Raw genomic sequence first — 26478 nt, forward strand, 5'->3', positions numbered from 1 at the left:
GTGGGCTGGAGTTTATCTCAGCATGCTGCAAACACCCTGGACAGGTCTCCAGTCCTCTGCAGCTCTAACATAGACAGAGTAACTTCCATTTTTAACGGGCATTCAGAAAATCAATCAAGAAAACAAGGTTTGTATTACAGTTTCAACTGGAAGGTTGTCTCGGCTACAGTCCTTTTTCCAGTGGCAGGTTCCATCCAGGCTCCAGGAACCAGGGTGCGGTCTGGATGGATTGCCCTGAAATGTTCTAGAGGGGTTTATGGTTCCCTGAAGATGAATTGTAAAGATTTGGTGATCCTCTGGCTTTTCAATAATGTAAATCTGACACGAGCAGATTTACATTATTGCTTTAAAATGAAATATCGCTGAACTGCATGGATGGCTAGAAAATGTGGTACAGACATTCATGTGTTTAAGTTAGTGGTTCTCAAATGGTGTGCCGTGGCACACAGGTGCACCATGACACCAATCCAGGTGTGCTGTGGGATTTTGTAATAACCACATATCATTACTGCAATATTCGGCTGGGCCTATACAAAAAGTTATGAATACATTTTTAATTGACTGTATCAGTATGTTGTGCTCACCCATTTCCTAATAAAGAGGGAACTCTAGCAAAAAATATGTAAAGTAATTGAATTGAATTTAAAAAATCTTAATGGTGAACCTGATTGGCAGCCAGTGTGAGGGATGACACAAAAAGTTTGAAAACCACTGGCATTAGTTCAACCTCAGTGAGCAATTAGTGTGTGAGCTCCCAGATGTCATTGTTTACCCATATGTGGACATTTTCAGCCATTGTTCTTCTTCATTGAGTTAGCCGCTAACTGCTAACAGCTACTTTTAAAATCTCTTGCCGTGGACCGCACATGATCCCGTCCTGCCTGCTGTCCCTTTTACACAGATGTTGTTTCAGCACTGTTACTATCTCCACTGCCAGCTAAAAGGTAAGAGAACTCTGTCCCCCCATTTTGTGGTCACACTTATTATACAGAGCAGTGAGGGGGAATGATGGCAGAAAATTCCCACCTTAAAGCTGGAGTGTAAAAGGGACTGTGTCAGCAAGCCATCTGTGTTAATGCAGTGATCTCATTTTCATGAATGAAGAGGCAGCATTTTAATTTACACCAGTGTTCATTTTGACAGCTATTTTAGATTTTGTCTTAGTCTTGAGACAAAAATACTTATTAGTTTTAGTCACAATTTGGTCATTTTTATCCTTCATAGTTTTTGTCTAGTTTTAGTTAGTTAGTTAATTCATGACATTTTAATCGACTTTTAGTCATTATGTTTTCTTTGTTTTTTTTAGACTATTTTTGTCTACAACTACAGATAATTTCTACACACTTACAAACTGTCATTTCTCCAGCAGTGTTTGACAGGTTTAAGGGGTGATTTACGAGCACATGCTTACTGATCATCATTTGAAAAGCTCAATATCTCTCTATTTATGCTCTCAAAAACTTTGACACCACAAATAACTGATATGAGATGACTAGGATTTGTACCCAGATTCATGGTAAACTCTGACTTATCTAACTCACTGTTAAGAATCAGAGAAATAATTTAATTAAAGCCAGAATTCTTTCTTAATCTGCAACATGTTAGTCTGGAGGTTTAAACTCGTGTCCTCTCACAGAGTTGGTGATCAAAACTACATTTTCATCTCTGTCAGAGAAAACTGATCTGAGTTCAGACTGTTTACTTACAACACTCACAGATAACTGAGCCTCCTACCTGCCTGTCAAACAGCATCATACCATAAACCTTCTTGAGACAGTCCAGATCTAAGAGGAGTCAATTGGGGATTGGCTGTGACATCTGTCGGCCAGTGACTGCTTGCTCCGCTGCCATTAAGTGTCTAACAAGTGGTGCTAACTGGTAAAAGCCACGACTGCAACTGTAACAAACTCCACAAATCCATTCAGCAGCTCCACCATCCACAGTCAGACACACATGGCTCCTTTTATACTGCTGAATTACAGCTCAGAACTTGAGCTCATAACAGCTGAGCCTGTTTTTGTGTGAATTTTTTTTTCTGGCTAGCAAAACATCTTGGTGCAGACTTTTTACTGGAGTTTACCAGCCTGTCGCTCATTCAGCATTTGAAGATAATTACAAGCACGGCCGTTCTCAGCTTTCAATATCAGACAGTCCAGTACTAACATTTTCATCATGTCTCGTCAACGAACACGAAACACAGATTTCGTCTTAGTTTTTATTATCAAGATCAATTTCTAGCTCATCATCGCCTTGTTTCCATCATGGAAAAAAGGTCATTCATGAAAACTTTTCATCATAGTTTTCATCATCTAAATTAACATTGTTTTACACATTATTAGTGTCAGTTGAAAAGACAATGGCGATGGTAAGTTTAACAATTTCATATACACTGTTTTTAGTATGTAGGGCAAGGCAATTTTAGTTATATAGCAGAGGTGTGGACTTGAGACAGACTTGAGTCACAAATTTGATAACTTTAGATACAACAAAATAAAAAAACAAAAACACAAGAAAACCTGCAACTTCACTTGGACTTAAACACCAGTGACTTGTGACTTCACTTGAACTTGAGCATTTTGACTTGAAAATACTTGATGCCTTCCTCCAAGCCCAAAGAATAAAAAGTATGTTGTTTAAAAGGTGTTCCACGGATCATTTCATTTCCTGAATCAGTTAACAACATTAATGTTACTGATTCCATACAAGTCGGCACTTAATTCCCCAGATCTACTTTGTTTAAACCAATCTGACAGCATCCAATCAAGCTGCAGGAGAACATAACGTCAATAAGCCCCAGTTGAAAAAAATTATACCAAGGATAATTTAGCTTAGTTACAACAAATTGCAGTAAAATGTAAAACGTGCAGGTCAAAAATTACAGATGGAGACCCAAAAACCTCCAACAAACTTGTTTTAACAAATAAATATAAAATTTAAAAAGCAGTGATAATTTTGTAAATTTAATAATTTGTATTAATTTGCTGTTGTTAAAAAGGCACTACATTTGGTGAAGAGTGCATCATGACTTGTTTTGGACTGGAAACTTAAAATTTAGGACTTTAGGACTACAAGCCTTGACAAGGGACTCAACTTGAGACTTGAGTGCAAAGACTTGAGGCTTATTGTGACTTGCAAAACAATAACTACAATAGTCCCACCTCTGTTATATAGCATATTTCATTAGAGGTCAACTCAATGTGTTTTACGTTAGAGTGTACACATTGCCCAGTCACATGTATGGAAGAATATAGAAATTAAAAATACAAGAAAATGCAACAATAACAAAGTATGAAAAAGGAATAGTACATAAATATGTGATGTATGTATATGATTTGCAGAGATTGGTATGCTGTGGAGTAACTCTGAGATGCTTTGGGAGTCTGGAGACCAGCAGATGGAGCCTTCTCCCTGCCAGCAGTGACGCTGCTGTACTGAGTGCCTAATCCTGGGTATGACTGTAAACAAAAGAAAAATAATAAGGAAAAGTCAGTGCCTTTTTGAAATCTTACAACTCATAAGAAAGTAAGAGGTGATAATTATGTTGTACATGTCAGCACATCACAGTAACATTAAGAATACTAAATATAAAAGTTTAAAAGGTGTGGTTATCATCTAAATATGATGAGATCTTTGCAAAGTGCACCTTTTAGCAGTCATCTCTTTGTTGTGCTTACAAAGGGCTCTCGGGAGAGACTTCCATGTTGCAATGTGACCTCTGACCTCTGTGGGTGTGGTGGCTGGATTCCACTGCAAATCCAATGGAGTCAACTGCTCTGCTTTAAAGGTCACTGTTTTTTCTTCTTCTTTTTTTTGCCATCAGCTTCCTCCATACCTCCCACAGGAAGTAAACACACCACTTTGTGACAGAAAACACACTTTGTGTCTGCACTGCTGGGTGGAAGAGAATCTCTGCTGTGATGTTCAAAACATAAGTGTGTTGGTGTACACTTCCAACTTTCCCTATGAGACACTTAAGGTCACATCCACACTAATACATTTTCATTTTAAAACAAAAATGATCTCCATTCACACAAGCATTTTAGCACCGTTTTAGAAATTCTCTCTCACACATGAAATTGCATATCACATGAACAATCTTACACTTTGCTTTGACCGACCAGGAGATCGAACTGTTATTGAATGTAACACATGAGTAGAAGGCAGTCAAGAAGATGGTCAAGGTCATTTGCAAAACAAATATGATGACATATCAGAACGGTATCTGGAGCAGCATCCATTGCCGGAGGAAGTCATGGCAATGGGAAAGGAGTACCCACGCAAGGAGGATGAAATCACAAAAGGTACGTACTTGCTAAAATGTTTTGGCTTAACACACCATGACTGACAAGACCCAGTCTGGAAGTGAAGGAAGTCACTATTTTCAAAAGTCTCTGTTACCGCCATCCACACTAAAATGCAACCCTGGAGTTTTCAAACTAAAACGGGGTCAGCAGCGACAGTTATCAAAGTTCTCTGTTAACATGTTGTGACTGATAAGACTCAGTCTGGAAGTGAAGAAAGTCGTTTTCAAAAGTCTGCGTTTCGACCTGTCCACACTAAAATGGAGTTTTCAAACTAAAACAAGGTCAGCAGCCTTTTCCAATGTCTGTTTTGTGTTTCCAAAATGCCAGAGTAGGGTGGACTCTAGACATAAAGGAAGCAATAGTTACGCGTTTTAAAATTAAATCGTATTAGTGTGGATGTAGCCTCAGTCAAACTGAGCTCACTGCTTCAGTCAAAGCACCCTCTTCATCCACCACCCAACAGAGGTCAGAACACCAACAGTTCTGGTCAAAGGTCACAGTGCAATTAAGGCGGGTCGGCTCTGTGCCACCAGACAGCAGCCTGGTTATATGAGGCCAAATTAGAATAACATGGAAGCAATGAAGGGAGATGAGCGCAAGACAGGCCAAGTAATGAATTCTAATAGAGGACGACATGTAAATAGCAGAAAAAGGCATGTTCAGTCTGGAGAGGGATCTGTGTGTCCACGGGACTGGGGTCACACCAGTTCAGACTCCTGACAGAAATCTTTGAAGTCTATTAAAAGATAGACCTTTAGAAGATCTACTCTGTTAGACCTCTTTAAGGTCTGTCAGAAAAAAATTAATAATACTATTTATATTAAAATCAAGCTTGTTGGAGGATAACAACATCAGAACAACTTCTAAATCCTCTGTGCTTCCTCATCAGGTTTTTTCTCCTAGGTTTAATCTGTATGCATTCTGCCCGATGTGGAATGTCACAAAACCAAAACAAGTATATGCATGTATGAGAAGAAAGTAGTTAGTCAGTTGGAGGTAGGCTTGGGCTGCACTGGCTCAGTTGTTAGCACCGTCGCCTCATAGAAATAAAGATGGGAGCCTTGATTTGGTTGGCAGCCTAGAGCTTTATTTGTGGTGTTTGCATGCTCTCCTCATGTCATTATCAGTGTTGGGTAAGGGTTACTTTAAAAGTAATCAAAGTACGTTACTGCGTTACTTTCTAAAAAAGTAACCAGTTACTTTACTGCGTTACTCCCTGAGTAAAGTAACTCAATTACTTTTAAAGTACTTCCAGTGTTACTCCCTAAGAAAAGTAACTCAAGCACTTTTAAAGTACTTTTGAGTATTCTACATTTCCTATTGGGCAATGGACCACAGGGCGCTATGCCTACATTTTTTGTCTCCAAAATTAAAGTTATGGACCACTTGCCCTTCACTGAGATCCAATTCTCCCATCACAGCCGTCACTTTGACCAGTACAAACACAGAACGATCTAGTGTCGTAGACAACTGTATGACAACAACACCCCAGCGTTTTTAATATTTCCTCTAGGGATGTTACCACACAGAGTAAAAGGGGGAAATGATGGTGTGAAACAGCAGAGGCACTTTGTCAACCCGCTGAGTTAACATTACTGTCATTAGCATCAAGCTAGCAAACAATGGTACATCCTCACGGTCGGACATGTAATAATAACATTAACAAATAGCGGCGGGGCTTTTACTCACCACAACTGCAGAGGCTCCCAGCTTCATTTGAAACAAACTACATTATAGACGGTCCGTTATTTATTAATCCCTCTGTGTGTTTATATATTTACTTTTTATCCGCTCCGTTGTCTTTGTAAAGTTAACATATCGCACCGTCATTTCAAACTCAACACTTGTTTCAAATTAAAAGCCCCTTATAACCTCGGCTGAGAGAATCCCTCCATTTTCTAAATAGGCTTTTATTCTGAAACATTTGTCAGAACTTCCTGTGGAAGATACAGTAGCTTGATAGTTTACGTATGGCGCTTCAAATGTAGCTCCTGCCATCTGCTGACGCTTTTAGGTGACTACAACAACATGTGGCTGGCACATGAACAGACACAGTGACTCAAATAATAGTAAAAGTGATAAAAATAGGACAAGAATAACCCGATGACATCACACACGCCGTGAAAGACGACCGGGGATAATTGGTGAGTACCAGCGTGTAGCGTGTACCAGGCATAATGCAAGTCCTGAGTCCATGTAGCGAGCCACAAGCTCCGTGGCTTCTTTCAGACTGATAGGTTTAACATTATCTCCGTTATTAGAACCAAATGACAGCCGTTGCTGTTTCGTAGCTGAAGGACCAGCGTTATAAAAGTAACGGAAGTAACTGATGTCTTGTTTGAAAATGTACTTAAGTATGTGATTACTCAAACAGCAAACTAACACGTTAGCTTACTCGTTACTGCAAAAAGTAATCAAAGTGGCAAGTCGTGAAAGAACGCGCAAACGCAAAATCATAACTTTTGACTGCTTTATCTCTACCATGACTGAAGGCATGTTAAATTATGTTAAAATAAGTATAAGTTCAAATCAACAACTACTGATGAACTGATGAACTGATCTCCAAAAGGCATGAAGGTGAAGATAAAACATACTTTTCAACATTTTAAGCAAGATCAGTGTATTATTTTTGTTTTGTACAAATTAAAGGAAAAAAAAAGGAAAGAAGCACCATGCAAAAGTTTTGGCACCCCAAGACATTTGAGCTCTCAGACAACTGATACCAGGGTCTCAGACCTTAATTAGCTTGTTAGGACTATGGCTTGTTTACAATCATCATTAGGAAAGGCCAGGTGATGCAAATTTCAAAGCTTTATAAACACTCTGACTCCTGAAACCTTGTCTAAACAATCAGCAGCCATAGGCTCTGTCTAAACAGCTGCCTAGCACTCTGAAAATAACTGATGCCCACAAAGGAGGAAAAGACTATAGGAATATACCAATGTGTTTTCAGGTTGCTGTTTTCTCACTTTGTAATGTAATTTAGAAATGGCAGTTAACAGGAATTGTGAAGGTCAAGTTGAGGGCTGGAAGACCATGAAAACTGTCTGAGAGAGCTGCTTGTAGGACTGTTGGAAAGGCAAATCAAAACTCTGCTTTGACTGCAAAAGACCTGCAGAAAAATGATCAGATTCTTGAGTGGTGGTGCACTGTTCTACTGTGCAGCGACACCTGTACAAATATGACCTTCATAGAAGAGTCATCAGAAGAAAACCCTTTCTGTGTCCTCACCACAAAATTCAGTGTCAGAAGTTTGCAAAGGAACATCTGAACAAGCCTGATGCTTTTTGGAAACAAGTCCTGTGGTCTGATGAAGTTAAAATAGAACTTTATGGATGTAATGAGCAATGGTATGTTCGGAGAAAAACGGGTGCAGAATTGCATGAAAAGAACACCTGTCCAACTGTTACACACGGGGGTGGTTCGATCATGCTTTGGGCTTGTGTTGCAGCCAGTGGCACAGGGGGAACATTTAACAGGTAGAGGGAAAAATGGATTGAGTTAAATTCCAGCAAATTCTGGAAGCAAACACCACAGCATCTGTAAAAAAGCTGAAGACGTATCTGTGGACTGAAAAAACAATTCAGTAAATTATTCTAGTAGGCTACCTAAAATTTAATTTGTATTTGTCATATTGATCATTTCTATTATAAAAAAAAAGCTGATACTTGGCACAGTGTGATATTACTATAATTCCACACAAAAATAGCACGATACTATGCTGCTCAATGAGGGTCCTCACAAAGACAGAAGTACAAGAATGTCTGGGTGTAAATAGTTTATCGTATTCCAGACAAAACACATTAATAAACATCAAAATGATGAAAATGTTAAGATTTTGAAAAGAGGCTAATTTACATCTGCAGTCCATGGGCAGGTTAATGTTACACATAAACAGAAACCTGAAGACACAACAACACTAGGTGGAAACCTAGTATATACCCGGACTGTTTATGGTCCTAACCCAGTCATCAGAACAAATGTTGGCATTGTAAGTTTCTGCAAACCACAATGTCTGGCCATCCACCATCCCCTCAACCTCTGATGTTAAGGTCAGCTCATAGACTACATCACTTTGGAAACATTGATATGACATTTATGAAACAAACAAAAATAACACATTATTGGTTTGCAGGAACCTACAATGCCAACATCTTCTTCTAGCGACTAGATTGATGGCCAATGTGTGCAATTGTGGCCAATTTGTATATTGTGAATTCCTAGAAATTAAATGTTCATCTGCAATCTTCTGTAGTGGTCACAGGAATATTTGTTCTCATACATAACACATTACACATGACATGGATATGTTACGTTTGAGTCAAAAAATTGAGGACTGTCCGCACCTCGCTGTAAAAAACTCCTAAATATGTAGTTGAGGACTGTCCACACAGTGTTTCCTGTGGAGCAAGAGGCTTGTTATGGAGACAATCTGTACATTCCAATCCCCATACTACCATACTATATAATATGCCAGAAAAAGATTTAGTATGTCCCAGTACATAGTATGGGAGGCGGAAAAAAACGTTCCCGAGCCCCTTACCCTAACCTTAACCATCACAACTAAATGCCTAACCCTAATCCTAATCTAAACCTAATTCTAACCTGAAACCCAAAACCAAGTCTTAACCCTCAAACAGGCCTTTGAAAATATGAGGACTGGCCAAAATGTCCTCACTTTACGTTTTTTGGTCCTCACTGTGTAGCATGTGTAAGTGTATACACACAGACACACATGCACAGACAGACACACGTAGAGAGCTCTCTTGACAGACAGATTGATGGCTGTCTTTGTTGCTGACATCAGATCTGGTCTACCTGCTCTGGTCAGAGTTACAGCGTCCACCTCACTGGGCAGGACCACACAGTCTGATCATGGCCACCTTCTGTTGGGTGTTTGTAGACACAGAGAGGTCTGCATGTAGCTAAGCTGGTCGGAGCAGGCCAGCAGGATCAGCTCCTCCAGCCCACTACATCAGAGTTGCTGCATTCTTGGGTGGTACGAGAGGCAGCAGAGGAGGGAGGAGGGGTGGTTGACCTGCAGCTTATCTTTTCCCATTGCCCACATTAAACAATGGCTATCAGATGCACCTGGGTCATGAGATCTCATATAACATGGCGTGGCACCTGGAAGACCCTTTTAGTTCTGGATCTGAGGTGAAGGAAAGTTCATTTGAGGAGGTGAGGAGTCTCATCTGCAGCACACACAGCTCATGCGACAGGTCCGTTTACAGTAGGAGTCACTGCAATATAAAATCTCAAAGTCTATTAATAGCCCAGAGTCCCCTGGAGTTCACGAGGCCCCTCTACTCACCCTCTGTATGTGTTTGTGTTTTAACTGTCCACTAGAGAGAAAGGAAGACGACATCAGGCACGGATCATCATTTGTCTGCTTATGGTCACCTCTGACACACACACACACACACACACGCACGCACGCACGCACGCACACACACACACACACACACACACACACACACACACACACACACACACACACACACACTCACACACTTGTTGTCAGACAGCCTGACATGTGGATGGCTTATTTTATCTCCCAGCTTCTATATTTAATTTATTCATTTCCTCTCTAACAGTGGGGATGAGCACAAAGACACAGCTCTGCTCTCACTACAGTAACCTCTCACAAGAGCTGAGCTGTGAGGCGGCTGCACGAGCTAAATGCCGTCCAGGAAAGAGTGAGCACGAGGAGAAGGGAACTGTGTCTGCTGTATTTAATTGGTTTAAGGACACCATTGTGGTGCGATGCCCTGAAAATCTGTTGGAAAAGAATGTAATCTGAGAGTAGATAGAAATAGAAATCCTTAAACAGTCTGAAGTGTTTGGCAGACGGCCTCTCAGCACTGTAAATGTATCACATATGTGCTGCCGCTTTGACGGAGTCTGGGAGGAACATATCTGGAGGGGAAACAGTTAAAACTGACTTTGGGTGGCAAAGAGGCTGTGGTCAAACTCAGATATTTTAGTGTGCTGTGGACAATTCCTCCTGCTTTGCCAAAAAAAAAGAAGAAAAAGGACCAAGAATTCAATTACCATTAGCTCTCACAAAGAAACTCTGTATTTGAATTTATGCAACCATTATGCACAAGCCACCACACTGTCAAAACTGCTCTGATCTCAAATCAAAGCTGCATTAGAACATATTATTCTAAAATTAAAGGATATGCCTGGCATAATTCTATATTTTTCTGATGGTTAGCAAATCCCATGAAAAGACCAACAACAACATGTTAGTCAGTCTCTCACTACTCTCTAAATTCCCTTCTCTGTCTGTTACATTCAGCTCTAAGCTTATTGGTTCTTATTAAAGGTGTAAATCTTTAAAAACAGCTCACAAATATATTGTTTCATTTTGGAAAAAGGCTCAGTGATTTCATAAAACAGCTGGTCACTGTAGTTTTTAGGAAATGTCACTGAAATTGTACGTTTGTTGGGGACTGTTTTCAGCAGTGGATTAATCCACATTTGGTGCTCTGAGTGACAGCAGGATAGTGTATGTGGGATTGAATCACAATAAACCACAGTGTGTGTTCATGGTAATGAAGGAACACGTCGTACAGTCACACGGTGTGGCTCATTGATGTGTTTTTAATAGTTTTTGGACAACAATGGAGCTCTGTGGCACAGAAGAAGAACATATATCATATATATATAACATATATTTTTTAATGAGATTTGATGTCAATAACAAAAATACATCATTATATATTATCAAACTTTTCAAAGACTATCCTAGTTAGTAACTTGTTAATTCTTCTAGGCTGTATATCAGACTAAAGAAGTTTGTGTCTATGTTTTAATCAGTTTGGTTATGCATCTCCAAGTGGAAACCTTCAGGGACTGAAAAATTAAGCCGTGTAAGTGCCAGAAACTGCAGTACCTCTAATGGCCACTTGAGTTGGCTCCATAAGCGAGTCAAACCCCATGGGCCCCCATGTTAAAATGCCCAACTTTACAGCAGAAATAAACATGTTTACAGCCTGGTACAAAAAAACTGTTTTGGTTTCTTTTGCTTTTTTCAACATTCAAGGCCAATGACCATTGTGTGTGTTTTTTTTTAATTTTATAAATCACCCATTAAATGTTATAAAGGCTACAAACTAATCATGAAATAAAGGAATATGGAGATATCATCACTTACGCAGTAGGCTAGTAGTTTGGTAAAATTTGTCACAATAATAGTTACAAGAACAGTGGCAACAACACTAGCAAAAATTGTACTGTTTATAATACTAATGATGTATTTATTTGGTGCAGAACAGTGCTTCAGCCAAACAAGGTGAAAGGTCACTGGCGTATAGGAGAGTCATCTGTGTGTGCTGCTACTGCTCAAATCAATATGCACACTGCCACACACACACACACTCACACATACACACACACACACACACACACTCACACATAAACACAGAGCTTTCCATTTCATTGCAAAAACACATTTATTTCCTGGTTTCATTGTGCTCAAACAGAGCTGCGTGCCCACTGCACAGACGTGTGCATGAAACCACCCCTAGGTAATGGATCTGTGCAGCCATTGATTGTATTGGTTTGATGCTGACGCCGCTCTGTCTGAAGGGGAGGGGTCTGCACAGAAAGCCCTTCTTTGGGGGTCTAAGAGCTGCTTTTTTATGAATGAAGTGCAGCTACGAATTAAGCACACATTCTCTCAATAAATTCACTGTTTCCGTGGAAGTTGTGCAGTTATGAAAATAAATGTTTTGTACAAAAGTGTGCATTTTGATGATGTTCCTGTTAACTTTCCCCTGAGCTCACAAGGCGGCTGATATTCACTGAGCATTAAGCTACTTTTGCTCGCAGTGGCCAGAGCATGGAGAGCAGGCTGCAGGACCGTGGGAAAGGTCCTCCACGTAAGGCACTTTATTCTTTGTGTCTGTTGTTCTTGTGTAATTGATCTCACTCCACGACCACGGCGGAGTGCTTCAAAGACACACACTTTTTTTTTTTTTTATGGCTGCACCATTCCATCAAGTGAAAGTATTCTACACGTGCAACGATACACACTGTACATTGTTTTACGCACATTTCCCAAAATTAAGTCGATGTATTTGAACTTTTGATATTTGTTGCTGGAATCTTTCGTAAGAAACAATTTACTGTTCAGGTTTTACTTTTAAATCATCACATTTATTTGTTTTGAACAGGGAGACTGATGATCTGTGTATACATCTAAATGTATTCCAAATGATAGCAAGATTTGTGGACAATGTTTTAAGCAAAGAAAAGGGCAACACTTTCTTTGAAAAAGTTGAGATTTTCACTCTGAGAGTTTGGACATGTTTAGGGACTGTTCTTTACTTATCAGAGGTGGGGGTTTCTGGGGTATAATTTCATTTTTTCCTTATTATTTTGACCCTCCTCGAAGCTACAAATATTTTTCCCTGAGCCTCCCTGAGTGACTGGAGGAAAATGAATGACTCTCCCTCCACCATAATTAGTTAGAAGATTTTTAAAACTTACCCTTTGATGTTTGAAATTTAAAAGCTTAAGACGAAATCGTGGAGTTGGAAAAAAAACCTTGGTTTTTCACTCTTGTTGTGCATGCTGGTTAGTTTGTGAAAACGGTTAAGTTTTATCCAAATTTTAAATGAGATGTAAAGTGATTTTGATGAAATAAGCCTATCACTTTTTAATCTCAGAGGTTATGTTGATGTGTCCAAGGACCGTCGGAAATTTGAAAATCCAACAATTCCCATAATTACAGTCTCTGATTATAACTTTGGTGATTTGTGAAGACAACATGCTTGCGCCTGGGAGGCATGTTTTCTTCAAAATTCCAAATACAAAATAAAACCATTCAAAGTTGTCTGTCCCTCCCTTAAGCTAAAATAAATTACATGTGTCTGTCCTCAGTGCTTTAAAAATGATTTGACACGCCTCCCTTTTTTGCACCACCCCCTCCCCCTTCACGAGTTAGGAACAGTCCCTTACATGAGAAGAAACATCTTATTTTGGAACTACTGATTTTTAATGTGACATGCAAAATGTAAAATTCTCTGGACGTTTGAAAAATGTTTTGTACTGTAGCCTATCGTTACAATCCAAACAACAATGAAATAAAGAGGAAATGTAACTTTTATAAAGCTGCACATGTCAAAAGGCTGCAAAATGACTACAAGTTCTTGATGATTAGTTAATGTTACAACTTAATATGTGGCAGCAGAAACAAGCTTGTGTCCATTCTTATTCTAGTGTTGAGGTGATACTGTCTCACCAACATGAAGCGCATACTTCATATTTCACAGAGGTGAACTCTGAATGGCTGTTCAGTGTCCGACAGCAGCGGATTCCATTGAAACGTGTGAAAATGTGAATTTAATTCATAAATGCGGCCTGCCATGTCTGGCCCGCGGCCAGGATTCCGTCTCCTCTCTGTTTTCTCTGGCTCCCATCCAGGCCCCCCTCCCCCGCCCGTGTTATCCACCCACGGGAGAGGTGATTTCTTTCTTTTTTTCCTTCTTTTTTTTTTTTTTTTTAAACCCATCCTCACTGAGTGGGTCCTGGTTTTGGAGTGGGCTGTGGATGCGGTTATTATGCCCACACTCCTCAGACGGTCCGTGCCGAGCTGTCACGCCTCGCTGCTGCATGGTCCTGCCCGGTGCCGCGGTGTGTTGTAGCCGAGTTTGAGTCGGAGCCGCTCGGCGTCTCAGACTCCGCCGTCCCCCGGTGTTCCTGTCTTCACTGAGCCAAACCTTCCAGCTGCTCACTGGCGCTTTTTATCGGCTTCAAAGCCGCCAGTCCCGCCGCCTGTGGGGGGACTTACACAAGTGGGACAACAGACCTGTAAAAGTGCCACTGAAGCTATCCACATCGGCTCCCTCCATTTCTTTATTTTTTTTCTATCTTTCTGGAAGTCGTTTTCTGTTCACCGGGAGAACGGAGGAGCCGCAGCACCGGGAACCATGAGCGGACGCGGGGAAGAGGCCGGGGAGAGCTCTGGCTCCCAGGAGCCCGCAGGGGCCGCGGAGCCCCAGAAGAGGAGGCCGGGGAGACCGAGGAAGCCCCCAAAAGTAAGTTTGTGTCCCGCTGCTGTTGAGTGAAAGCGCTCTGCGGCCAGGCTGCCGATTTTTATCTGCACACTGTGACCGAAATGTGGTGCTTTTACACACTCGGAGAGTTGAGATCAAACTTCAGCAATGACTCCAGGTCCTGTGCCAAGGTGGTGATGCCGCTCTGATTTAGTCTACTTTATCAAACTGCACCAGTGGCACTTATTCTGTATTAAAATGAGCTGAATTTGTAATTTATTGTTCCATGTTGACACTGATGCAGGGTGTGCAATCCACGATAACTTCTTCCCTACTGTTTGTGTTGGTTTCTATGTGTTTCGGAGCGAAATTTACATATTGTTCTACCCCCACATATAGGCCTACTGCTGTTTGATATAGACCCACTCTGTGTATGCTGAATATAGTCTCCGTCCGTACACATGATGAGGAATGTGCCTGTTTGCAGTCTTGGCTCTGGCCGATGATCTTTAATTGACAACATGAGTAAAACGAAAAGTATGGGGATGAATGTAACTCTGCAGACCTTCCGTGAGTTGAATCAGAGACGCCATGGCAACTGAGGTCTTTGAACGTGTTTCTGTGAATGTGTTTATAGACGTGATTCACTGGTGACTCACATTCCCACCAAAACTTCACACCAAAATCACGTCCATTGACACTGCAGGCTGCAGTGTGACTGTAGGTGAGAGAAACCGGAGCCTTTCAGAAAGAACAGCAGCCTGCAGCTGGTTTTATGTAGAGGTAGAATTGAATGTCATAATACATCTCGAAACATTATGAGGGGCACTACCAGGCTCAGGCTGTTAGGGTGATAGAAATATCGGTGGCAAACTGTGCAAAATTCAGTGTGAAATTTCAAAGTGGAGAATCAGGCTGGATAATAAATCCCTCTCATTCATCTCTCTGCACATACACACACACACACACACACACACACACACACACACACACACACACACACACACGCACATGGACACGCACACACACACAACCTTTGTCCCTCTTTTGGTCTTGACCCATAAAGCAATGATCAAATGGGGGGGGGGTTCAAAGCTTTGTTTCCTGTCCACAACACCCATGTCATGTCCCCCCTCCTCTTCAGGAGCCCAGTGGAGAGCCTGTCCCCAAGCGACCGAGGGGCCGCCCCAAAGGAAGTAAGAACAAGGGCCCTTCCAAGGCAGCTCAGAAGGTAAGGAGCCTCAGCACCTGAAAATCTGAATGCTACACATATGTCTGCTGATGCCTCTTTTAAGACATTACTTGACGTACACTCAGACCAGTCGGCAGAACTGAAAATGTTGGTATTTTAAGTGTCTGCAAACGTAACATTTGTAAACATATTGCACTTTCTTAAGCAACTATGGCATTCTTAAATGCCATAGCTGCTAACTTTGTTATTCGGAGGTGGAGGGGATGGTGGATGGTGTGAGACCTTGGTATGATGTCTGCCAGGCTGCAGACCACTGTTCAAGACCAACAAATAAAAAAGTCATAGGTGTTTTTCCCAGCGGCTTTTGGCCACTGAATATCGGTGTTTTTTAGGGACCCGTTGCTGTTTTTCCTGCAGCTTTCCAGCCTCCAAACATGGGTGGTTTTTAGGGACCTGTTACTATGAGACATCTACCAAGCTGCAGATCACTGCAGGCAATTGTCCTGGACCAAAACACAGCAAAACTAGTTGTTTTTTGAGCAAGTCATAGCTGTGTTTCCAGCAGCTTTTAGCCACTGACTGGGGGTGTTTTCGAGGGACCAGTCGCTGTTTTTCTTGTAGCTTTTCACCCCCCAAACATGGGCCTTTAGGGACCCATTACTACGAGATGTCAACCAAAGTGCAGACCACTGCAGACCACTGTTCCAGACCAACAAACAGCTAAACTAGTTGTTTATTTAGTGAGTCATTGGTGTGTTTCTAGCGGCTTTTAGCCTCCAAACATGACAGTTTTTTAGGGACCCGTTACTACGATATGACTACCAAGCTGCAGACTGCTGCAGACCACTGTCCTAGAGCAAGAAACAGCAAAACCATTTGTTTTTAAGCAAGTCACTGGTGTGTTTCCAGCGGATTCAGTTTTCTTGAATGACTGGTTGCTATTTTTCCTGTGCCTGTATTTCTCCAAACATGAGTGTTTTTTAGGGACCCATTGCTGTTTTTCCTGTGGCTTTTTACCCCCAAACATGGGTGTTTTTTAGGGACCCGTTAATATGATTCTTGAGAATATTGTTCTTGAGAGTCACTGATGTGTTTCCTGTGGCTTTGTAGCCCCCAAATACAGTTGGTGTTTAAGCAACCAGTTGCTATTTTTCCTGTGCTTTTTTGCCTCCAATCTTAGGTGTTTTTTAAGCAACCTGTTGCTGTTTTTCCAGCGGGTACTGTGCCCTCAGAACTGGTTACTTTAGGCCAAGTGGTTTTTGTACCTACACCTAGTCACATGTGAATCATAGTGTTGTTGAAACATAAAGTTTCACTGTATCCACTACATAACAATGTGTAAATTTAACACATCTGTTGTTTGCTGAAATGTACAATGCCAACATTTTTCTGGTGACTGGGTTGTCCATAACCAATACATGACTTCAGGAGAGGGCTGTATTTGTTATGATCAAGTTGCTACTCATTGCTCTCGCTTTAAACATATTTGGATTCATATTTCAATTTGGACCATCCACAAAGCATGTGTAAGGGGACAAAAATTAATAATAACTGCCAAAAAATAGTGAGCAAAAATGTTGTGGTGTACTATGAGTGGGACTACATTGTGTACTGAAGATCATTCAGACTCAAGAGTCAGCTGAAGTTCTTTACAGTCCTTGATGCTCAAGTGTCAAGCTGCAGATGCAAAATGAGGCATCTGTTTTTTTGATGGTTCTTTCAGGATTATGTTGTTGCCTTATAATCACTCCTATAATCAAACTGTGTGTTCTCTCTTTGTCAGTGAGACTAGTTTGGATCTGGAAGATACACTGTGAGCTAGAAACCTTATTTCAACCGTGATGTTACATCAGAAAGCATTTTAGCTGCTTCTTACTTAACAAGTTGAAACCCCATCCCAAAGCACTCACACACACACACACACACACACACACACACACTGAATCACACCATTGCCAGTGATAATGACGGTGACACTGAAACTGTGGTTATCAGGTGTGGTCTGTAATGTTATGCCCTGCAAAACCTCACATTTTAATCAGTTAAGTAGGTTCATCTGTTCTATATATGAAAGCTTCAGTATAACAGCCCTGCCGTGAATCCTGGTAAATGAAGCTTACAGTATAACGCAGAGTTTGTGACAAATACGGCATGAGTGGATTTATTTATTTTTAAGGGCACAGTGGTGGCCTTGTACCATGTGGCACTATATTGCCAGGCATGTCTGTGTCCTCTGCCCCACTCAGGTATGTAAGTGAGGGTAGATTACATAAATACAAGAAGCACCTTTCAGTGTGATGCAGTTCAGCACAGCACCACCCCTGACTACAGCCTTAAAAAGAACCACCAAAAGTTTTACTGCAGGACTTCTGTTTTGGGTTGCATTTGATTCTGTAGGGGGTCTCAATAAAAGGATTGCTCAGAATAATTCTAGTAGGAACTTTAGTAGAAAGCCTAATCATTATTTTTGATCAAAACAAAAATACTAAAAACATTAAGAACAAATGGAAAAGGAAAGATTTTCCCCCGCTGAAAATATGACAGGTTTATGGAATTTCTAAAAAGAGGGATCAATGAAATGTCAACTGAGAATAGCTGGATGTCCCAACTAGGTCTGGGTATTGAACTTCAGTATTTTCTGTACTGACTGAACTGTGTCTGCAACTCAAGAGACTCAAGAACTGCCAAGTGCTAAACTGTGGCATGGAATGTCTGGTCAGATTTGTAGTCCTGTTTATTTATTTTGTGATCAGACAGTATTGTTTCTAATATCAGTACTGAAACTCAGGTATGTTACTGGCACTGATATTGAAAACAATACTGAGCCCCACTCCTAACCCGTCCACCTTACTTTGCCAGGGGTGGGAATTGCCAGAGGACCCACAATACGATATTTTCACGATAATATGATATTATTGTGATATTGTGATATGCTAGTATTGCGATAAAATATTGTGATTTATTACCTTTTTCCCACTGCAAATGATTTCCCCCAAGGAAAACTCAGTATCAGTTTTACCTACATAAATATCGATACTTGGTGACAGTGTATCGATACAGTGTTGCATACAAAATATCACAATACTGTACACTGTAGCTACAAATCTGAGGTAGATTCAAAACCATTATAATCAAAATAATGTCAATAAATTAAACAATAAATAGATAAAGAAATTTTAATTCTGGTCAGCAGCATGTCAAATTCTTTATGCAGATGGTTTAAAATATTTTGTAAGTATTTTAGCTGACAGTGGAATGAATCATACTAAAAATAACTTGATGAGTGTGGTGAATGTTGTAATGTTATAAGGTATCTCCTTCTTATACTACTGCTACACTACTGTACTACTACTTCTTCTCTTGGTTAATTGCAGGTTGCAACTGGTGTTTAAGGTGCATTATACTGCCCCCGCTATGGGCGTATGGGTGGTTTAATTATAGGGAGGATTCATCGACCATTTACTAAATCTCTATTGAGGAAATTATTGAGATAATAAGCGTTATTGTTTTAAGGCCCAGCCATACTTGAAACCATGGCGTCTTATTGAGACAGGCCTTTATTTGTCAAAATATGTAGCCACATCAGGCTACTTAAAAGGGACTGGGCATTTCATTGGGACTAGGCTTTTAATTGAGGTTTTACAGTATGTACAAATTTTGGTGCATTACTTTTTGTAGGAAAATGCAGCAGCAACAGTGCATGAGAACAGCCAGTATTAAAAAAACAAAACAACAAAAAACAGCCACATTAATGTCTAGAGTTGACCCTCTGCATGCTCACTTATGTGCAGCCCACAGAAGCATGTTCCAGTCTTAAAGAGATGACTGCAAAAAAGAACATTTGAACATTTGAAAACACAGGAACCTATTTGTGCATCTGTGATGATAGAAACATGCAGCCATAACTCAACAGCACTCTCACACACTTGTGTACACAGAGGGGAGACGTGAGCGTGAGAGATAGAGTTGATGAATGAGAAAAGATTAAAGTTGCAAAGAAAAACCGATCCTGAGAAAAGCTTTGGGATTTTACAGCAATATCCCACATAACATTTGGGTTGTGATATTGTACATGTCGGCGAGGCCAGGGCAAGTCCCTGTGTCTTCATTCATTAGTTAGATGAAGCTGTGTTAGGCTCATGATGACAGCAGCCTTAGTGCTCCCTTGCCACCATGAACCACTGTAAACATTCCCAGCACTTTGAAAAGTGAACCACTCTGCTCTCGCCATAATCCAGTCTCATCTCATCTGGTATTGTTATGATAAACACTGAAGATATCAATCTTTCCAGATGAAAGAGTCGTGGGTCAGCCCACACCTTTAACTTATACTCTTTAAAAGTTCACTTCCCCTCCCCGTATCAATCATTCCACCTATCTCTGACAGATATCATGGCAGCTTTTAAGTAGAAACAATTGTACTGCACACCTTGACTGGTTTATTATTAGTACAAAATATAAACTACTTTTTACACCATTCTAAAAAAACAAGACATTATTTATAGAGATATCAGGTTTGGGAGTGAATACAGAGACATCTTGGGATTCTCACCTAAATCTGAGACTATCCTCTCCAGGAAATCAGCAGGATTTGCTGTTTGTTTGAACACTTAATAATATTCTGAAAAGGCTTTGTGGATAATGACAGTTTTGTCATTGCTTCCATTAGGGTGTTAAAGTGTACGGATTGATGAACAAAGTGTGTGAATGCTTCAGTATGCTTCAAACAAACAAGGTCCTATGAAGTCATGTCTGACCTTTTCTGTATAGCCGTGCTCAAAGGAGGGCCTAAAAGCATGCAGTGTTGTAGATGTCTTGAATTATACATATGGGAATAAAGGCTTTAAGGCAGCCTGTCCTTGCAGACAGTCATGGTTTTGCACACATGAAAAGTTCAGGTTCACATGGAAGTAGGGCAAAAAAAGAGCTTCAAAAAAAGTTCAAACCCTGCCTACTTTCACACAGGGCAGGGTGATATGGCCTATAAGTAATATTGCAATATTGTTAAAGCCGACTCAAGATACACATTAAATATCTAAATACTTTGAAATCTCCTCTAAACTGAAATAGGCTACCAAAATACAAAATAAATAGACCTACTGTTTTCATAAACTTAAACTACGGTTTTCATAAAATACTGTTTACAAAAGTTAAACAAAATATGATTTTCATAAAGTTAAATAAAATACTATTATATTAAAGTTAAAATATTGTTATAATAAAGTTTAATAGAGTACTGTTTCAGTATAGTTAAATAAGGCATTGGTATAATAAAGTTCAAGGAACTACTATTATAATAAAATTAAATAAAGTACTATTATAATGAAGTTAAAGAAAGTACTGTTATAATAAAGTTAAAGAAAGTACTGTTACATTGAAATTAATCAAACCACTGGTACTTTGAAGCACCTGGCTCATCTTGGGCCGGAAGTGTTGAAGATTTTGCTGTGAACTTGAAGCTTTCTGTGAACAATTAGCTGTTAGTTGCTAGCAGTCAGCGGAAAGTCAAACTGTTATTGCGGCGCAGTTAAACATGAGGATTTATTCACTGTGAGAGGGTAATAAACCAACAGTTCTTCAGTTTATTCATTCATTCACTGATTCATACATTCTGTAACCACTTACCCTGGTACAGCATTGCAGGGGGGCTGGAGCTTATCCCATCTGACAGTCATGGTGTTCCATGGTTGCAAAATGTGACTAAATGGTCGCAGTCTGAACCTACTACTCACACATGATCGCCCGGGATAGTGTGGTCTGGATGAGTAAGGGAGTGTGTCTGATGTATTATGTTTGTGGCGGTGGCTTATGTATAAGTTATGTATACAATTATGTATAAATTGTCAGGGAATGACGTGGAACAAACCATGATAAATTAAATATTATCGATATATCCTCTGCTCCTAGCAATGACAAACAAAGCTGTCCTGATGGATAAGGTTCGTTATCAAAAAATACTCATAGGTCATTTTTTGTTTTGTGTGAGGACTCTACCTGAGACCCAGGGATTTTTAGCCATAGGGTAGCAATAGAAATGTTAGTCTCTCAGATGGCTGTTTTCAACAGATTTTCGTTGTCCCCAGAGCATGAAGCCTTTAAACTTGGGCGATCCCCTGACCTTTCCTCTAGCGCCATGTGCAAATTGACACTTAAACTGTATTTTTCAGTGAAATGTGTCACCTTTTGAAAAGCTTGAAATTTGATCAGCGTAGAAAATTTAATATGTTCAATACTTTGTGTCATAACTTAATACTTGCAAAACTAATGAAATCCCCCATCGTCCTTAGCTGTAGTTTGTGTGTTTGGCAAATGTTAGTATGCTAACATGCTAGACAACGTGTTAGCATTTCGCCCAGAGCAGAACCCAACTGTACGAAGATGCCCTTTTCAAACCTCATTATTGAATTATAACTTTCTTGTGGCATTGTTATACATCCCAAAAAACTTGGAAAGGAAGAGTTCAGGGTGGATGGATGGGTCAGCAGTGTTGGTTTCTCATTTCATACCAACAGTCAATTTTTGGTTTCCTCAACCATGATCTTTCCCTCAACCAAGTGGTTCTTCTTTTAACCATGATGCAATGCTTCCCTAACCTTAACAATGTATGTTTTTTAAATCCAAACCACAATCCTTCCCTCACCCTGAGCAAGTCATTTTTTCTGCCTAAACCTAACCAAACTTTAACCACAGCAGTGGCAGATCAGAAAATAGTCACATCAGTCTTTTTGTAATGGTGATTTGTAATGGTCTGGGAAGGTGATCCTGCTGAAAGGGGCGTCACATCCCTAGGTATTCAGGGCTGCTGCAGACATGCTGCTTCTCTCCGCTCAGACATATAAAACACACTGATGATTAATTGAACAGGGTGTTGCCTTTCAGACGATTAAATCTCCACATTAAAAATGCAACATCCTAAACAGAGAACTGGGATTACAGTACACAGATTGGCTAGCCAGCAATGTGATATGTCATGATAGAGACCTGCATTAGCAGAGCTTTAGAACATCCCATGACAAGACATCATCACTGTGTCGTAGCTTAATACACTTTTGCTTCATTATTGGTTTCTGACAGATCATCCTCACGGAACAGTCAGAGCAAAAGAAAAACACTCTTATTCTGTGTGAAGTAATAGTAGTCAGTAAGCAACTGAATTGTGTAATGCTACCCTCACGTACAAAGGCATGGAATGTAGAAGAGTAGAAGTAAAGTAAATTGTACTCAAGCACTATTAAAACACCTGATTAGATATAGTATACTTTGTGTGACTGGCTAAGTGAAAACACAAACAGGTTAAAAAATGTCACTCATTCTCATTTCTTAAAATTCATTGACAAAGTAATGACACAAGTTTACTTTGTACTCTACAATGGCAGTAATTACTCAAATCAAAGGTGCCCTCCATCAGCCCCAATGTCACCCTACCCACATGCCGAATCTCTTTTTGAGGAGGGTTGTCACCTTTCTCAACTGTCTTCATCGAGCTTACATATCCTGGATCAGTCTGTCCACTGATCCGAGTCAGTGCAGAGACAAAATTGATACTGATCCTCCAGCCAAACAACCAGCAAGACAGCAAACAAGCTGAATGTTTGGAACGGAGCTTTAACAACCTATTCTCATTCCCAGGTCGTCAAATGTTGACGCTTTGTCATGCCTCTCTGCGTCTCATAGTGACACACAAAGCACCCTTTAGCGTATCTACGTAATGCACAGCTGAAACTAAGCGGCAACCTCCACAGCTGAAAATGGAGCCAACGTGGAAGTGCCAAAAACTTTAATTCCTTGAATGGCTTCTTGAGGCTGGCTTCAGAAGCCCCATAGACCCCCATGTTAAAATGCCTAACTTCAGAAATAAACATGTTCACAGCCTCAGATGCTGAAATGCTGAACTCAAGGCTTCAAAACGGGAGTCCACAGACCAATGGGTGACGTCATGGTAGCTAAGTCCATTATTTTTAGAGCCATTGGCCGAAACACATTGTACCACGTTAATGTTGTGAAACATTAGAAAAAAAAGATCATGTTTTGGGTACAATTAAGTACTCTTGTTACATATTTACATAACGTGACCTAAATACACAATCATGTGCGATGACTGTATATAAATTCCATATTGTTACGTATAAACATCGGTGACTTTTGGTTTCACTTGGAACACAAACAGTGGTCCCCTGGGTGAAGTCCTCATTCCTACCCTATGCGTATTTTCTTGCTCTTAATGCTACATGATTTGCTCTCAGTGTCAAGTATTGCCACGGATGTGTTTACACTGAAGTTCTCATAAAGATGATAAAGGGCCGAGGGGCATGACAAAGGGTCGGTTTTTGACACCCTGGGAATTAGAATAATTTGTCATCAATAGGACCCATATTGCTGAATTTTTAATTGTATTGCCATACACTATTATGATAATGATTAATAATCATTACAGTACAGTACAATATCATTACAGTGGCAGCACAGTGGCCTCACAGCAAGAGGGTTCCTGGTTCGAACCCGAGGGTGGGGGAGCCCTTCTGTGCAGAGTTTGCATGTTCTCCCCGTGTCAGCGCGGGTTTTCTCTGGGTACTCCGGCTTCCTCCCACAGTCCAAAGACATGCAGGCAAGGTTACTTGTTGACTCTAAATTGGCCGTAGGTGTGAATGTGAGCTTGAGTGGTTGTCTTTCTCTGTGTGTCAGCCCTGTGATAGTCTGGTGACCTGTTCAGGGTGTACCCTGCCTCTCGCCCAATGTCAGCTAGGATAGGCTCCAGCTTCCCTGTGACCCCTAACAGGTTACAGAAAATGATTACAGTTATGCCTTACAGAGTAACACACACTACCCAATACTGGTCATCCCAAACAGTTGCAGGCAAAAGAAAGTTGGCCTCTAAATGTTTCAGCTCTCAGAGAGTCCTCTACCAACCCCGTGGAAGGTTAACAATTATAGTTGTATGTAAGCCACTACTTTGGGTGGATGGCCAAGTATGTCTGGCCATTAGTGTGGTCATAGTCTAAGGGCCTTGACATACCAAGCAAACAGTTGGGTGAGCATCTGTTGCCCTAGTGTTTGTGGTGTGTCCTGCACTGTTGGCACTAGTCCGACTGATTCAGCATGCAAAATTTATAGTGTAGTCGGCTGAGCCTGTCAGTGAGAGAAATTACTCTGATTGGCAGTTCAGCTCAGTGCATGAGAAGAGAAACAGAAGTGAGGACAGGAAAGGACTAAGGTCAAGGGCCTGAGACTGAAACAAATTTGTAATCCAAGGTGATATTATTTTTTAGCCATTGAGCTCTTTAGCAGAAACAGTTCATAATTGTTTGTGTTGTTTTTTGCTAGCGCACGGTAAATATGATTTGTTCTTGCAACTTTGTGTTGTGTTGTTAATGTACTAATTGGCTCACCAGCGTCTTGAATTTGCCCTGTTAGACTTCTGTTTTCTTATTTTGAATGACAAATAAGAACTACTGCCACCTGCTGGTGTGGAGAGTTATTTCTTCTTACGCAGTTGCAGAATGTACATGCTAGTCGCTGTTGGCTGCAGTCTTTGTTGTATGTTCAAGTGCAACTTTTTGGCTGGGACACAGGTGACATGAGGGGATGTGACAGTTAGCCTTTGTTGCCACTGGTTCTTAGATGTCTGTTTGGTGCGTCTGGGCCTTATGACAGTGATACTCAACTTATGGCCTGCTGGCCAAATCTGGCTGGGTGGCCCGCCTTCTGATTAACAGGGATAATAATCTGATTCACACTGGGATTTTTTTATACTCCAAATGTAAATTAAGTGCCAGAGTGCATTAAAAAAGGTATAAAATTAGTTGTTCATCAAAAACAAGTGTCACAGCAAAATCCCCCTGACTCCCAACAAAGGTCTGGGCTGAGCCTTGAATGTCCTCAAATCTTAGAGACGCAAAGCAAGTTGAATATCCCTGGTCTGAGAGGTCTTACTTTTGTGTGTTTTTTTTTGTTACTCTGGGATCCAGCAGGTGATGTGTTGAAACACTCCACCTGCTGCCATGTGACCAGGCTGGGTGGCTTGTACTCAGTGTCAGGATGACAAAGGAGCTGGTGTTGTTTACTGAGCCAAATAGCTGCAGAAAGCCTCACACATGCCCCAACACCACCACCGATACTTGCTGGTCATTGTCTGCAAAATTCATCGCAGCTCAGCAATTTGACTAAGATTTCACCTGAGTCCCTGCCAGCCAGAGCCAGGGAGCGTGGATATATTCGATGAATTATTGACACAGGTCTGGTCTTGTTAATTGTGGATGACTGCAGAGCTTGGCTTTCTGACTGCGCTGGGCAATCTGCAGGGTCCAATCTCTCCCAGTTCCCACAAACGTCAAATCATTCTGTTATCTAAGGAAGAAAGATAATTCTCTCCCCTCAAGCTAAACACACAGGGACATTCCAGGTATTCATTTCACAGTAAGGGAATGCTCTGTAAACATACACACTTTTCTAACTTGGGCCATGTCCATGGTAATGTGGGTACATTTTTTTCCAAGTTTTTTTTTTTGTATTAGCTCACATATCTATTGTTTGGTCTAAAAAAGGGCCAATAATTAACTAGAACAGCTGATACTGGTGTTTTTTACTGGACAAAATACAGCATAACACAAACAGGAGGAAGTGCATTTGTTGGGGACTATAAACAGGGATTGATTAATACACTTTTGGTGCTCTAGTGAGTATTTATTAAATGCTTAATATAAATACCTAAAGGATAGTTTATCAAAAAAAAAAAAAGTTTTTTTTTTTTTTCTTACCCCAACTGTCTGTTGTAAACATTGATCACAGTTTATAGACACACGGCTTCAACTTTAACCTACAGTACTGTAGTTGTGTACACATTATCCTGTGAAATAAGAAATGATTTGTGACATTTCTTTTGCACTCATATTCAGTTTGACTCTGTGGTTTAGATAATCTGGATAAACTGTTGCTTTATTTCCAATCTGTCTGATTTTCTGTTCTGGAATTGTTGGAC

At 40.5% G+C, this 26478-nt stretch overlaps 1 protein-coding gene across 1 annotated transcript in view; it reads left to right on the forward strand.

The window, feature by feature from the left end:
* Nucleotides 1-12515: 12515 nt before the first annotated feature.
* Nucleotides 12516-26478, forward strand: part of hmga2 (high mobility group AT-hook 2) — a 69387-nt gene continuing 55424 nt past the window's right edge. Inside the window, exons 1-2 of the mRNA XM_050036111.1 lie at nt 12516-14353; nt 15456-15542. Coding sequence (XP_049892068.1) covers nt 14246-14353; nt 15456-15542 — 195 coding nt within the window. The 5' untranslated portion in view covers nt 12516-14245. The remainder of the gene's footprint in view (nt 14354-15455; nt 15543-26478) is intronic.

This window comes from Epinephelus moara, chromosome 23, assembly GCF_006386435.1.
Source record: "Epinephelus moara isolate mb chromosome 23, YSFRI_EMoa_1.0, whole genome shotgun sequence".
In the NCBI taxonomy this organism is placed as follows: domain Eukaryota; kingdom Metazoa; phylum Chordata; class Actinopteri; order Perciformes; family Serranidae; genus Epinephelus; species Epinephelus moara.